The following is a 15,261-nucleotide window of genomic DNA, read 5'->3' on the forward strand; positions in this document are numbered from 1 at the left end:
CTACACTGAGACTGGTTCAGAACCAGTTAAAAGTTCTTGTTATGATAAAGTTTTGTTATTATTTTCTCCCTTAGGATCCCGGCAGTTTCCCCAGCGTGACGTGGATCGACCTGGGCAACAACGTGGACATCTTCTCCCTGCCGCAGCCCTTCCTGGTCAGCCTGAGGAAGCGTTGTCCCAAACAGGGGAACCTGCCCACCATCCTGGAGTTCGGAGAGAGTCAGGTCAGCGACCCCCCCGAGAGGCTGAGGGGGCTCGGGGAAGAGGAGGAGACGGACGACACCAACCGGACCGAGAGCATGGGCGAGCTCCGGTCGGAGGTGGAGGAGGAGCTGGACGGAGAGCTGGAGATTGAGGAGATGATGGAGGAGCTGCTGGACTTCGACAGGGAGGTGCAGGGGAAGGACGACGAGGACGAGAGCATGTGGACGGTCGGGGAGCAGAGGAAAGCGTCGAGGAGGAGGAAGGGCTGGAGAGAGGAGGAGACGGAGGAGGAGGAGACGGAGGAGGAGGCGCGGCGGCAGGGCCGGAGGGCGGTGATGGCCGACGACGACTCCTCCCACCTGTCCTGCTCCAGCCAGTCGCAGCACTCCTCCGGAGCCGTGGAGCCAATGAGAGCGGACGAGGACTTGGACCGATCGGATCGCTTGACCTGAACCTCCCTTCCTCCTCCTGCTTGTGTTTTCCCCCTCCGTGTGTCGAGTCTCGTGGTGCGGAAGGAGACGAGAGGAAGAAGTCTCCTTTCGGAGGACAACTGAGTGCTCCTGAAGTCAAGAGAGGCCGTCGGCGTCGGGAAGGACGTGATCCACATGAACGCACCGCCGGGAGGCGTTCAGGACGTCTGAGAACATGAGAGGAGCCCGTCGTAAATAGACTGAGGATGTAGAATAGACTTGATTATATCACATGAGGCTTTTATGTATAGACTCTTTATTCAGGTCCCCCCCCCCCGTTAACCATCGTGATACCTACATGTGCCTGTCGACACGTCCCGTTAAGAGTGTGTTGTTGAAAGATGGGAAAAAACAAAACAAATGCACACTCAAACTAGTGAGGGCCCTTTTTGAAATTAGTATTTTTTTTGTTGTTGTTGCCAAAAACTAGAAGTGATTTAAATGTTTTTCCTCCCACGTACGAGCCAGATGGATCGGGAAGATAGACGGAGAATCAAAAAGTCAAGACGACCGCTTCTCGATTATAGGAAAAACAAAAAATGAAGAAGAGAACAGATGCACCGAGTCTTCAGTGGAGGAGAAGAGCACCGCGGATGAAATTAGTCAGCTGAAACCAAAAGAAATAAACAACTGATAAAGAATATATAAAAAGAGGACATTGGAGGAAAGCAGTAAGAAACGAGTGGATAGATGAGATTACCGGGGTGTCAGGATTAAATATTCAGTAGCCTTTTTCTTCCCTCATAATCATGTTTCACTAGCGCTCCTCACATGCTTACAGCGCTGTGTTTATATATCAGCTACGATCACGTTATACGCTACTAATATCATAAATCCTAATATCCTCACGCGGTGTGTAGCTCCACCTCAACGTGTCACTTATAGTCCAATGCAAAAGCTTTAACAAACAAACTGTATATTTGGATGTACAGTATATAAAGTATAATGTTTTGTTTTTTGTATCTGTTCTTTAGGTCGTATATAGATCATATTTTTGTAGTTTGGGATGGTTCAATATATTATACATGATTTATGTTTTTAAATGTTGGGAGAAATGTGAACCAGACTCTTAATATGTGATTTTATTATTATTATTATAAAAATGAGAGGAAAGGTTTTATTCAAATGGCATATTAACACATCACATTAAAGCAGTTAATAGATTAATAAATATATTCATACTTTTCCCTCAGACAGCTGCAAACGCATTCACCTTCGGAGCTGTGAACGTGTGTGTGGCATAAAAATAAAAATAAATAACAATGAAGGCCTTTTAATAACTTGCTTGCTTGCAGTTGCAACACATCGTCAGGGACATTTCTTGTTGACGGACATGTGAACTTGTTAGCGTTGCAAGAAGATTTGCTGCTAATCCCTATATGTTGTGGTTGTGCAATGCTAAATTGCTGAAGTATCCCTTTAAATTACGGTAGTTGTGGCTTATTCATGCGGAATCCAAACCAAACAGACGCAGCGTAGGATCCGTGTTTCCATTCCATTATGTGTCCCTCTATCTCCGCGAGCACAAATTTATTACCTCGGCAAAGGATTTGCATTTAAACTCTGTGTGAAGGTCAGTAATCGAACGCGTAGAAGGAGAATACCTCGACGGTTGCATAGCATTGGCAGAGTGTACTGTAGTTAACGTGTCCGTTAAAATGAACGGAGGCCATTTACGTTTAGCAGAGACACTGAAAAGAAAGACAAAGCAGCCATTTAAAGGTAGGGTTGGTGAAGACAAACACGGTGTCTGTGGCTGTCTTTTCATCCTCACTCATCGATTGTTCCTCAAGCTGCTCTCCTAAATTCATCATGATTTTGGGGGAGTGTCCTGGGCTGTGAGTGTCGACGACTTGTCGACTTTCTCTCTAGATATAATGACTTTTTGGAGCTGGTGCTGCGAGATGCTTTCATTTAAAAAAAAAAAAAAAAAGAGATGTCAACGTCGGGATGTGTTCGTCGGTGTGGATCATTTTCAAAATATATCGCACTCTTGCTTGTTACTCAAGATTACCGACCCCGTCTTTAAAGGCGCGGTGTGTGGGATGCGGCGACATCTAGTGGCGGGGTTGCAGATTGCAAGCAACTGAAAACTTCTCCTGCAAAACGTGTAGGAGACCTACGGTGGACGACGCAAAAAAACAAACTCTCTGTGGAGCTACTGTTAGGTTTGTCCTTTCTGGGCTTCAGTAGAAAAACATGGCGAAGAGAACGTGCTCCGTATATATAGATAGAAATGACTAATTTTAACGTAACAGGGAAAAAAATAATCTTATATTCAGGTGATATGTACAGTAAAGAAAAATTCATTAATATTATATTCCATTTCTGCCAATAGATTCCTCTAAATGCGACGCGCTGGCCCTTTAAAAGGCAAATTTTGAAAACAACTAAATGAAGCAACCCTTGTGTTATAATACGTCTTTACATATCTAATTACTTAGCCTACCGTGTGTTATATCTCTTTATCAGTGAACCAGAGATAACTTTACTAAATTTTACATTTATTTGTGAATCGGTGTTAAATAACATTGCGGTTAAGTTTAATTATGACACCACAGTAAGAAATTGAATATCTAAACGGATATGTAATGTTATTCCATCCATATAGGCAACATGCATAGCGACATTTAAAAAAACAAACGAACCTCTCGTAATCAGTTGTAATTATATATGAGAGCACTAAACAAGAAGGCTTCCGTCTGAGCCAATCGGAGGCAAAGTAGGGCGGGGCTTCACGGATCAGAGGGGGAAAAAAAACAATCAAACTACCGGAAATAAGAGGCGGAGCAACTGGAAAGAGTTCATTCATCGTGATGATGACAGGGCACGTGTTCCAAAAAACCCTCTTGTACACTTCCTGCTCGTGTTTGCCTGAAGCTTAGAGATCTTCCCGTAGACTGTCACGTGTTCACGTTGTTTTAAATGCACTTGTCTGCTTTTACGTAAAGGTCACATCAAAGCAGAGGGATCACAAATGGAATTACACCGATACATCAGCATGGATTCTGGCTTTTTTTTTTTTATTTGAAACCTTTGATATGATGGATTAGGGGTTCGGATGATAACCTGAACCCGATGCTGCATTTTTGATCTGATTGAACATGCAGGTTTGTGCATCTTGACAGAAACAAACTGTGTGTGTGTGTGTGTGTGTGTGTGTGTGTGTGTGTGTGTGCGCGCGCGCGCGCGTGCAACGCTGAATATGTCTCGTGGACCCTTTTGCTAAGCCCCTCCCCCTTTTAATGGCAGATTTCTGGAATAATTGTTTCTGAAATACCAGAGAGAAGTAGATGAAGTATTGTGAAGGCCATTAAAAAAATCAATATATATTGTTATGACTCCGTGTAGCTTTCATTATCTAACATAAAACTAAATTATCACGCTTTTCCATTTGTTTAAAGCTCGCCAGGATATCGGTCTTGATCCATACATTAGATATCATAAATTAATGATGATTCATATTCAGCCATCTTTGTTTGCTAACCTGTAAAGTTAGCAAATGTTATTAACATCTTACCTCGGAGCAAACAAAGTAGTGTTTGTTGATCTTTGATGGATTCAGCTGTGAGTGACGTCTTCCACGCTGTTAAATCCATATCTGACCGTGCATATCTCCCATACATCTGGATGGCGAAGAAATACAACAATCTCCTCCAAACTTTGAGGATATCTGCTGTCAGATGTAGGAAGTTGATGCGGTCATGGTGGCGTCGTCCATATGTTTATGGACAGACGTTTTGAAGCCTTGAGTTGGGCATTTTGGCCGTCGCCATCTTGGCTTATTGCAACCGGTGAACAGGAAGTGACCGTATTTGGACTGTGGAGGAGTGACGTAGAGACGTCTTATACGTCTCTGGTAGAGACCAGGCTGCAACCTCCCGTTCTACCGGAAGTGTGTTAAAGCTGCATTCTCTCTAGTGTCCACCAGGGGGCGACTCCTCTGGTTGTATAGAAGTCTAGTCTAAAATGACTCTACTTCTCTCTTGATTTATTCCCTCAGTAAACATTGTAAACATGAGTTTATGGTCTCAATCTCTAGTTTACAGTCTTCTTCAATACAGCATGATGTTCATTTAGTACATTATGCTCCATTTAGAGTCAAACAGACCATATAGCAGGGGACACTTTAGGGGGCGGGGCTACACAGTGATTGACAGGTCTCTACCAGAGACGTATATACGGCGTCTCTACATGACTCCTCCTCAGTCTAGATATGGTCACTTCCTGTTCACTGGTTGCAAAAAAAAAAACAAGATGGCGACGACCAAAACGCCCAACTTGAGGCTTCAGAACGGCAGTCCACAAACCAACGGGTGACGTCATGATGGCTACTTCAACTTGACGACACTTCAGCATTGGCTTCGGTTACGGTAGCTAATTTGAGGGAGGGGCTTAGCGATGGGTTTCACCCATTGGCTCTTTATACAGAGGTTGATAACTACTGACTCAGGCAGAATGAATCGTCCTTTCATACGTTACAGTAAAAGATGACATGCTGGTTGTGTTTACCTTGGACTCATAGAGAGCAGGAGGAGCTATTAATACTAAATGTGAAGATGTTTGTGTTGCTCAAAGACTTCGCTGATATGTGTAAAAAACAATATATGATAATGTGAATCTGAAGGCATGAAGTGTCTGTAGCCTTGGGTCTTTTCTCTCTTCAATATATATATATTTCTAACTCTACAGTATACCTCCGTATTATTCTCTTCTTCTGTCACTCTGCCCTGTTCCCTGAAGCTCCCGTGGCTCTCTCTTGTTTTTTCGTGCCACTTTAACGAGGCGATCCATTCAAAAGAATGCTCTGTGCGTTCTTTCACAGATGAAACTGTAAAACTTGTCATTTTTCTGTCATGCCATGGATCCCAATAAATTCTACGATACAAAAACACATCCTGTATTTACTGTGTTTGAATATTATGACTGATCGAAGTCTGTACATCCAGTGTTGGCCTTATTGCACTGCCTCTAACATAAGGTGATGCAGGATCTTAACTAAATATAATAACTCACAACGTAAATTACATGTGTATGTCACTTATAAATGATATACATATACATCATATGTAATTATATTAATATAATAGTAAGTCATTAATTAACAGTTCTCAAGCACCAGGTCTGCAGTTATAAGTGTTAGTAAGTCATTAATAAACAGTTATAAACATCTAGTCTGCAGTTAGAAGTGTGTTTGGGGGTAAAATGTTGTTTGTACTTTATCGTAATGACGTTTCTTTTTTTGTTATTGAGTGATAATCTTTTATTAGTTCTGTTATATATTGAGGACAACCCACATGGAGCTTTAAATAATTAAGTATTTAAAATAGTATTTGGCTGACATCTAGTGGCCGAGTTTACGAATTGCAACCAAGCTGCTTGTCTACTGGATTGAACGTGTAAAATATATATATACACATATTTTTGTATACTTCCTAAATGTTTGTGTGAAGAAACCGTGAAGTCCGTGTATCATCAGCGTGATTACATCACAGCTGCTCATAAATCTGGAAGCTTTATTTTTCACAACAAACCAACATGAAGGACGAGAGTCAAGTTAACCAGAGGTAACACGAACAGGAAAGGACTCCCGCTTCAAAATAAGAGCTTACAAATTTCACTTTTGAAAAAAGGTAAATAAACGTGTGAGTACTATAGTATGTTATAGTAGAAATTTCGCCAAATGTTATATTTGTATTTGAACGTTATCTAATAATAATAAGCTTGTATGATGAGCGATATATAATAGTGCGCCGCTCGAACCGGAAGTCTTACATTCAGCCCCTGACTTAGCTCGAAAGCTAGCGCGTCTGTGGCGCACACCATTTCTGCGTCACATCCGGTGGAGGAGTGAGGTCCTTTTTTTTTTTTTTTTTCCCGTATCCGCCATTTCAGTTTTTTTGAAGTTAGTTGTCATCGGTCCGCTGGATCCTAGCTGGAATTCTGTGGCTAAAAATAATAATAAATTAGAGCTAAATTCCCGACATTAACCAGATACGGGTGCTCTTTTTTTATTTCCGGGTTGCGGCGCTTGTGTCCGTTGGTTTTGATGTCCCAAACTGCTCGAGCTGCGGGTGGTGTTGCCTGGTTACTAAACGTGCTCTTAAGGCGCTAAAGTTTTTTTTTTGTATGTAGTTGAAGGCCCGCCGGTCGAAAGCCTCGGCTTCAGGAGGGGTTTTTAGAAAAATAAATAAAATCATGGCCGGGAATTTCGACGCGGAGGACCGCGGCAGCTGGTACTGGGGTCGGCTGAGCAGACAGGAGGCTGTGTCTCTGCTCCAGGGTCAGCGGCACGGAGTGTTTCTGGTCCGGGACTCCATCACCAGCCCCGGGGACTACGTGCTGTCGGTGTCGGAGAACTCCAAAGTCTCGCATTACATCATCAACAGCATCAGCAGCAACAACAACAACAACCGGCAATCCGGTCCAGGTGAGGCGGGGAGGGAACTGGTTGTGGGCTCGGCTGGAAGGAGGTGTGCGGTGCTGATGTGACCCGTTCTTGCGTGACTTGCACCAAAAAGAGATGCTTAATAGTGACCCTTATTTAACACCATGGAGAACAGGTCCCAACTCTGTCAGCACTAGAATGTACCCTCACTGCCCTCCACCTGTCTGTCTACCTGTCTGTCTCTGTATGCTTTTACGTGCTGTGCCTCTGACATTTGGTGCACGTTTCTGTCACAGAAATGCATCATGGTGGCTGCTGGGAGTTTTTTTTTTAAATTAGCCTAATTTACTAGCTGAGCCTATTAAGTTGTAAATATTAAAAAAGTCTGTCATAATGCCACGTTTCTATTGGACTTCCTCGCAGAAGAACATGTGTTACATTTTTTTTTATTGGAAGGAACAAAAAGCAGAAAAAGAACGAGGAAATAAATCCAAAATAAGGAAACAACAATCCGTTCTGGAAAGCACCTCCGTCGTCCTGCTTGGTGACACAGATAGATTGCGATGTGACGGAGCGGAACCTGACAGAAGTTGTGTCGCGTTGTCTCTTTCAGGTTCGGCCCAACCGAGGTTCCGTATCGGCGACCAGGAGTTCGAGGCCCTCCCCGCTCTGCTAGAGTTCTATAAGATCCACTACCTGGACACCACCACTCTAATAGAACCCATCAACAAGTCCAAACACACCTCCTTCATCAGGGTGGGCCCCGGCGGACCCCCGCTCGGCCTGGAGGACGAGTTCGTCCGGGCGCTCTTCGACTTCCCCGGCAACGACGAGGAGGACCTCCCGTTCAGGAAGGGCGACGTCCTGCGGGTGCTGGAGAAGCCGGAGGAGCAGTGGTGGAACGCTCAGAACTCTGAGGGCCGGGCCGGGATGATCCCGGTGCCGTACGTGGAGAAGTACCGGCCGGCGTCTCCGAGTTCGGCGGCGGCGGGGGGGCCCGGCGTTCCGGGGGGGGCGCCGGGAGGAGGAGCGGGGACGATCGGGAACTCCGACGGCTCCGCCGCGGTGGCCCAGTCCGGAGCGCCTCTGCTGGGAGACCCGAGCCAGTACGCCCAGCCCACCTCTCTACCGAACCTCCAGAACGGACCCGTCTATGCCAGAGTCATTCAGAAGAGGGTGCCCAACGCCTACGACAAGACCGCCCTGGCCTTAGAGGTAAATATGGACTCTGTGTGTGTGTGTGTGTGTGTGTGTGTGTGTGTGTGCGATCTAGGACCCAAAAGGAGCTCAGATCCTCTCTCCTTCGACACCTTTTGATTCACTCTTCCTCAGCACTAGTTGAGTCAAGCTTAGTTTATATCTCGCGCTACGACGACAAGCTTGAGTTATGAACAAAGCTCGAAGAGGAGTCGAGGGTCAGAGCAGTTCTTCTTCATGGTCTGGTCTCTTGTTCTCTCTGCTGCAGAGCTCGGTCCAGTGACGTCACAGCTAGCTTAGCATAAGGTCATTTATCAACTCACCGGCTTCCTCTTTCTGGACTAGAGAGAGAGAGAGAGAGAGAGAGAGAGAGAGAGAGAGATGATTATGAAGCTCTCGGTGGCCGGACTGTTTAAAGTGTCCGGAAGCGAGAGCGGGGCTCCCACAGAGCAGGTCGTTGAGGGCGGGGGGGGGGGGGAGGAAATAGTTTGTGTTTTGGGAACAGGACCATTTCCTCTGGTCTCTGTGAAGCCTGGAGTCCAGCTGAGCCCGGAGCAGAACTAGAAGAACAGTCAGAGACTACTCTATTATTATTACAATATTATTCAAATCTGTTCCTTCTTTTGCTTTTTGTGGAGTCAAACCACACGTCTGCTGCTGGTTGATTTGTGTCTCTGCAGCTCTTTGTGTTGTTTATTAGTTAGCTTCAGTTAACGTAGACGGGAGGATCCTTTTTGTGCGAGTTGGTTTCTGGCACCCCCACCCGCGGTGTTGGCTGGTGGTGACTCAGCAAGGCGGCACTAGTGGACGGTTAATGATTAGCCCACGTTTCCTTGTCTCGTTGTCTGCAGAAGACAAACCCTCTCCTGGTGGTAGAGGTCTCTCTAGATGTGACCTTTTAGTTTAATTCCATCGTGCGTGCTAATCAAAAACACGCTAAGTCCACGATGCTGGATGGAGCCCTGCATGTATTAATGTATGAATGCCGTTACTCTCCAGACTCAGACGGTTGTGAGGCTCAGAGCATTGATTCAGCTGGAGTAGATGTAGAGGAAGAACGTCTACCTGAGCATGAAGTCGCTCTTCCTCTGTTTGTGTGTTGTAATCGGAGCTTCTCTGTGCTTTGTTTACGTAGCCAGCAAGTTTAACGTTAAAACTTTATTTACACTGTGATGGTTCACGTTAAACTTTATTTACACTCTGATGTTTAACATTAAACTTTATTTACACTCTGATGGTTAACATTAAACTTTATTTACAGTGTGATGGTTAACATTAAACCTTTATTTACACTCTGATGGTTAACATTAAACTTTATTTAGTGTGATGGTTAACATTAAACTTTATTTACAGTGTGATGGTTAACATTAAACTTTATTTACAGTGTGATGGTTAACATTAAACTTTATTTACACTCTGATGGTTAACATTAAACTTTATTTACAGTGTGATGGTTAACGTTAAACTTTATTTACAGTGTGATGGTTAACATTAAACTTTATTTACACTGTGATGGTTAACATTAAACCTTTATTTACACTCTGATGGTTAACATTAAACTTTATTTACACTGTGATGGTTAACATTAAACCTTTATTTACACTCTGATGGTTAACATTAAACTTTATTTACACTCTGATGTTTAACATTAAACTTTATTTACAGTGTGATGGTTAACGTTAAACTTTATTTACAGTGTGATGGTTAACATTAAACTTTATTTACACTCTGATGGTTAACATTAAACTTTATTTACAGTGTGATGGTTAACATTAAACTTTATTTACAGTGTGATGGTTAACGTTAAACTTTATTTACACTGTGATGGTTAACGTTAAACTTTATTTACACTCTGATGTTTAACATTAAACTTTATTTACACTGTGATGGTTAACGTTAAACTTTATTTACACTGTGATGGTTAACGTTAAACTTTATTTACACTCTGATGTTAAATCATTAATCACCGCTAACAGTGTCGACTGACCCAAAAAGACGCAGCCAGCTGTTTAAATTAATGATATAAAAACACTTCAACACAGCAGCAGAGCAGAGTCACTGAGAGTTGATTCTGTTGTGTTGTTCCAAAGCAAAGATGCCAAATCTTATTTCATAATAAAATGAGTAAATGCTCAGTACTTTAATTTATCTAGTATTTAATTCACACAGGAGCTAATAATTGGCTTTACCATGTGTTTATTTTATAGTAGAATATTTATTTAATTACCAGAACATCTCTATCTACTACTTTTAACTGTTGCACATACTTAAAATGTTTCTCCATTTCTTTTCATGCTGCCAGTTACACATTTAACAGGAAGTTTGTCTTTACTGGTAACGAGGTCATCAAACATCAACCTTTGGAACCGTCCGTTAGTCCTTGTTTACTCAGGTTCATGACTCAGAGACAGACGCACTAACACCTGACAGCCGTATACGTCTCTGGTAGAGACCTGTCAATCAGCGTGTAGCCCCGCCCCTAAATCATCCCCTGCTTTATGGTGTGTTTGACTCTAAATGGAGCATAATGTACTAAATGAACATCATGCTGTATTGAAGAAGACTGTAAACTAGAGATTGAGACCATAAACTCATGTTTACAATGTTTACTGAGGGAATAAATCAAGAGATAAATAATAAATCTCTCTCTCTCTCTCTCTCTCTCTCTCTCTTTGTCTGTTTCTCTCTCTTTCTTTCTCTCTTTGTCTGTCTCTCTCTGTCTCTCTGTCTCTCTCTCTGTGTGTGTGTGTGTGTGTGTGTGTGTGTGTGTGTGTGTGTGTGTGTGTGTGTGTGTGTGTCTCACCTCTCTCATCTTTCTCTCACCTCTCTCTCTCACCTGTCTCTCTCTCTCTGTCTCTTTGTCTCTCTCTCTCTCTCTCTCTCTCCCTCTAATAATACCGTGTATAACACCTTTTCTCCTCCCTCCCTCCCCAGGTGGGTGACAGGGTGATGGTGACTAAGATCAACGTGAACGGTCAGTGGGAGGGTGAATGTAAAGGGAAGCGAGGCCACTTCCCCTTCACGCACGTCAAACTGGTGGACCAGCACAACGCCGAGGACGAGCTCAGCTGAGGGCGGACGGGTCAGGCCGCTACCTGGACACTAGTATTATTATTAGACCCTTCCTTCCTCACTCCTAACCTACCTCCCTTTTCCCTCCCATTCCACCCTCACGTCTTCTCCGGGTTTTACAGTTTCAGAGAATCGCTCGAGGACAAAACAAGCGTTGGACTGTTGGACCGTTGTAACGCACACACACACACACACACACACACACACGCGCACACACACACACGCACGTCCTCTGAATAATCATGGCCGCCCTTCTTCACCCACTTTCCCCGACTGGCGTTCTCGACACAATCTGAAGCTCCGGATTCTGTTGTCGTGCTTTTTTCATTTTCTTGCCAAGCGTTGGATGAGAACCGTGATCTTCCTCCGGGGGTCCGTGCAGTAGATGTGAAGCAGCCGATTAGCGTAGCTTAGCATTAAAGACTAGGGGGCGACTAGCTAGCCTAGCTCTGGGCTAACGAAACAGAACCCCACCTACCAGCACCACTAAAGCTCACTGATGTAAAATGTTCTTTGTTTGTTTAAGATTCAGAGACTCAAATAGTAACTAGCATTTGGACAGAACCCGGCTAGCTCCCCCCCTCCCACTACGTCCAGGCTTTATGCTAAGCTAAGCTAATGTATTTATTACAGAAAGACGATAATCATCGTCTAAGTCGGCCAGAAAGTGACTAATAAGCACGTTTACCAACTGTTCTTCTAATCCTGAGCTGAGTGTCTTCTCGTTGAATTTGAGCACTAACTTGAAAAAGTCAAACTTGTCGTCTCGTCGGTGTTGACGTCTTCGTTCGGTGAATCAAAGACGTCATAACAACACTAATATTTAACTCTAAAATGTAGCTGTTTAAAGGAACATTTACGCCGCTCTCTGGCTGCGTTTACCGCCTCAAAGCCACGGTTTGTAATCGAAAGAAAACTAGCAAGTAGCAGCAAAAGTTGCTAAATCTAGCAAGAAAGTCGAGGTTATTACAGTCCTGCTACAGATACAGATACCAGATTGTTCTTTTAGTTCAACCCTCAGCTTTTAAAGGTATTTGTTTTGTTGTTTTTTACCTCCACCGTTGTTCTCGTTGGACACGAAGAAGACGAGAGAGTTTCTTCGTGTCCCAGAGAGAGATGAACGTCCTCCTGAAGGAGCAGAAACCAAATATGAAGCGGAGAAGTGAGGTTTGTGACCTGAGAAGACTTTCTGTTGAGGCGGAGATAACAAAGACGACGCTGCGCTCTCCTCACGCCTTCCACCTACAAACCAAGTAGTCTTTTGTAAGAAAGAAGAAGAAGAAGAAAAAGAAGAAGAAGAAGAAACACAAGAGGACCATTTCGTTATGAAATGACGTACGATGTGATTATCATTACATGCTAAAATATTTTTCTTTTCCTTCTCTTTTTGTAGTTTTCTTCACAGCCGATTTTTAATCCGGTTTTTCGATGTACACTTTTTACTGATGCATGATGGGAAGTGGAGGTGCATAACTGACCCTCACTTCACCACGCGTGTGTGTTCTCATTCTGTCGTGTGTCGGCCATGTTTGTTCATCCTCTGCTTCTCTTTGATTTGACTGAATCTCAAGCACACCTGGACTTTTTATTCTTTTCATTTACCTTTCCTGCCGTGTTCTTTATTTGCCAAGTAGAACAAAGCACATGAGGTTTTTTTGTTTCCTGTTGATTCTATTCGTTGACAATCATTACATTATATCTGTGTCCATGCACCGTCTCTCCTCTAGGTGTCACTGTAAACACATTCAGACAGACGAGGACGTTCTGATGGTTCTGAGGAGATTAAAGGAGATTAAATTAATGTTTTAACAGAACCTTACCACCGTGGTTTACTCCTGAGCTTTCATCATATTTTTAAGGGTTTTTTATTTATCCTTGATTTTGATCTTTCAAGTTGGCCACTTTCCAGATAATATTTAGTATTTAATAATGTGGTTAAGGGGCAGTGGGCGGGGCGATATGGAGGAAATACATGATCACTATATATATATTTTTTGTTCTTAGAATATTGATATTATGCCGAGTTGACCATCTGCGCTTCCACAACATTTTTGTTTAATATTCATCAGTATCGTGGATGTAATGAGTAAGAAGGTAAAAGGGGAGTAATACAACGGTCTGGTAAGAAAAGTACATTACTTTACTGTAGCCTTCTAAACCAGGAGAAGATCCCTAAATCACGTTATTAACACTTCACCGTATCGCCCCGGCGATAATGTGGTCGACTTCAGATCAAACCCAGCTTCTGTCTCTCTTCACACGGCGACACGGACTCATCTACACGTTACCAACGAAAACCACCAACAAGTAGTTCAGTTCAGCATGACGTCATTCACCTCTCATAAGAAGGAAGGCGTGGCAGAAAGACGACGTGGAAATTGTGTTAATATCCAAAATGTGCCATTTTATTATAACACTATATTCTTTCAAGACAATTGAAATGACCTTCTTTATTTTCTGTAGCATGTAATGTGTTAATATACTAGTAAATAAAGTCAGACCCATGACAAATGATGTGTTACATGTGTTGACTTATTAACAAATGTTTGAATGTTTTAACTCAAAGAAAAACAACCTTTTTCATTCATGCTGCACATGGCAGTTGCTTAGCTACAGAAATGATTTCCATTCATATTACGGGGTTATTTTTAGTAACACGGCATGAAGCTGAATAACTATCGCGTTAACGTACAGAAGGAATGCATCCCAACTAGTTCTATATGGAGGATTATTAGCCTGTCACAGCTAATGTAGACTCCCTTATATATTATATATTGTTATAATGTGAAAACATATGTCATATTTGTACCACAGCGTTGCGTCACATATTGTCAATTGATTTAACAAACACTAAAGGGAATATTACTACAGGATTTAAATTACAATTACACAAAGTGATGACATTAATTGCTTTTTTTTTAATGCTGATTTCATTTTAATGGGCAATTAATTAAGCTTCATTTAATCTCCCTGCCATTTACTCAACCGTTAGTGGAAAAGGTTTTAATTGTCATAATAAAGATGTGGTAAATTAAATAATTATAAACTATAAAGCACTCAAAAGTAAATTGAGCTATTGAAATATATATATATATATATATATATATATATATATATATATATATATATTTTTTTTTTTTTTTTTAAGTATTTATAGAAACCTCAACCAGCACCCCAAAAATGGAGGAAAATAGGATTTAATTTGTGCTGCTTAAAGCAGTAAAAGTTAGTTTTGATAATTAGCAATGTGTATAAATTTATATATATATATATATATAATTTTTTTTAAACAACAGAACTAAACCAACATGTGATGTATAGAAAATAATAGTTAAATATATATATATTCCTATATATATATATTACACATATATACAGTATATATATATATAATTTCATATATATATCACATCACACATATATATATAATGTATACAAAGTATTGAAAATAATATATAAATATATATTATTTTTTTAAACAACAGAATAATTAAACCGACGTGATGTATAGAAAATAATAGTTAAATATATATATTTATATATATATTACATATATATAATATATACATCACATCATATACAGTATATATATATATATATAGAGAGAGAGAGAGAGAGAGAGAGAGAGAGAGAGAGAGAGAGAGTTTTAATATAAATACATATATTTACATGTAACTATTATTTTCAATACTTTGGTAACATCACATTTTGGTTTAGTTTATTCCGTTATAAAAAAAAACCGTTATCAGAATCAACTGATACAAAAACAAAATGACAGTTCATATAATTTACCATCTCAAAAAGCGTAGTAAGTGTTTATTACTGTAAATTACCTCGTGATTAAGCGCCTCTCTTTACAGATAGTACATATTTTACTGGGTGGTAGAAGAGGAGGAGGAGGTCTCAGAGCTGGTGATTCATGTGCGTATG

General features: G+C 41.7%; 2 protein-coding genes across 2 annotated transcripts in view; both read left to right on the forward strand.

Moving 5' to 3' along the window:
• lrrc75a (leucine rich repeat containing 75A) overlaps window positions 1-5,568 on the forward strand; it is a 41,309-nt gene extending 35,741 nt beyond the window's left edge. The window contains exon 6 of the mRNA XM_068706035.1: window positions 75-5,568. Coding sequence (XP_068562136.1) covers window positions 75-656 — 582 coding nt within the window. The 3' untranslated portion in view covers window positions 657-5,568. The remainder of the gene's footprint in view (window positions 1-74) is intronic.
• A 950-nt stretch (window positions 5,569-6,518) lies between these two features.
• Window positions 6,519-13,845, forward strand: crk (v-crk avian sarcoma virus CT10 oncogene homolog). Its single transcript, XM_068706048.1, has 3 exons — window positions 6,519-7,104; window positions 7,676-8,277; window positions 11,194-13,845. Exons 1-3 carry the CDS (start codon window positions 6,873-6,875, stop codon window positions 11,329-11,331), a joined length of 972 nt encoding a protein of 323 aa, XP_068562149.1. The 5' UTR covers window positions 6,519-6,872; the 3' UTR covers window positions 11,332-13,845.
• Window positions 13,846-15,261: the final 1,416 nt, after the last annotated feature.

This window comes from Cebidichthys violaceus, unplaced genomic scaffold, assembly GCF_023349555.1.
Source record: "Cebidichthys violaceus isolate CVI_PGR_0920_01 unplaced genomic scaffold, fCebVio1.0.p SCAF_1, whole genome shotgun sequence".
Taxonomy (NCBI): domain Eukaryota; kingdom Metazoa; phylum Chordata; class Actinopteri; order Perciformes; family Stichaeidae; genus Cebidichthys; species Cebidichthys violaceus.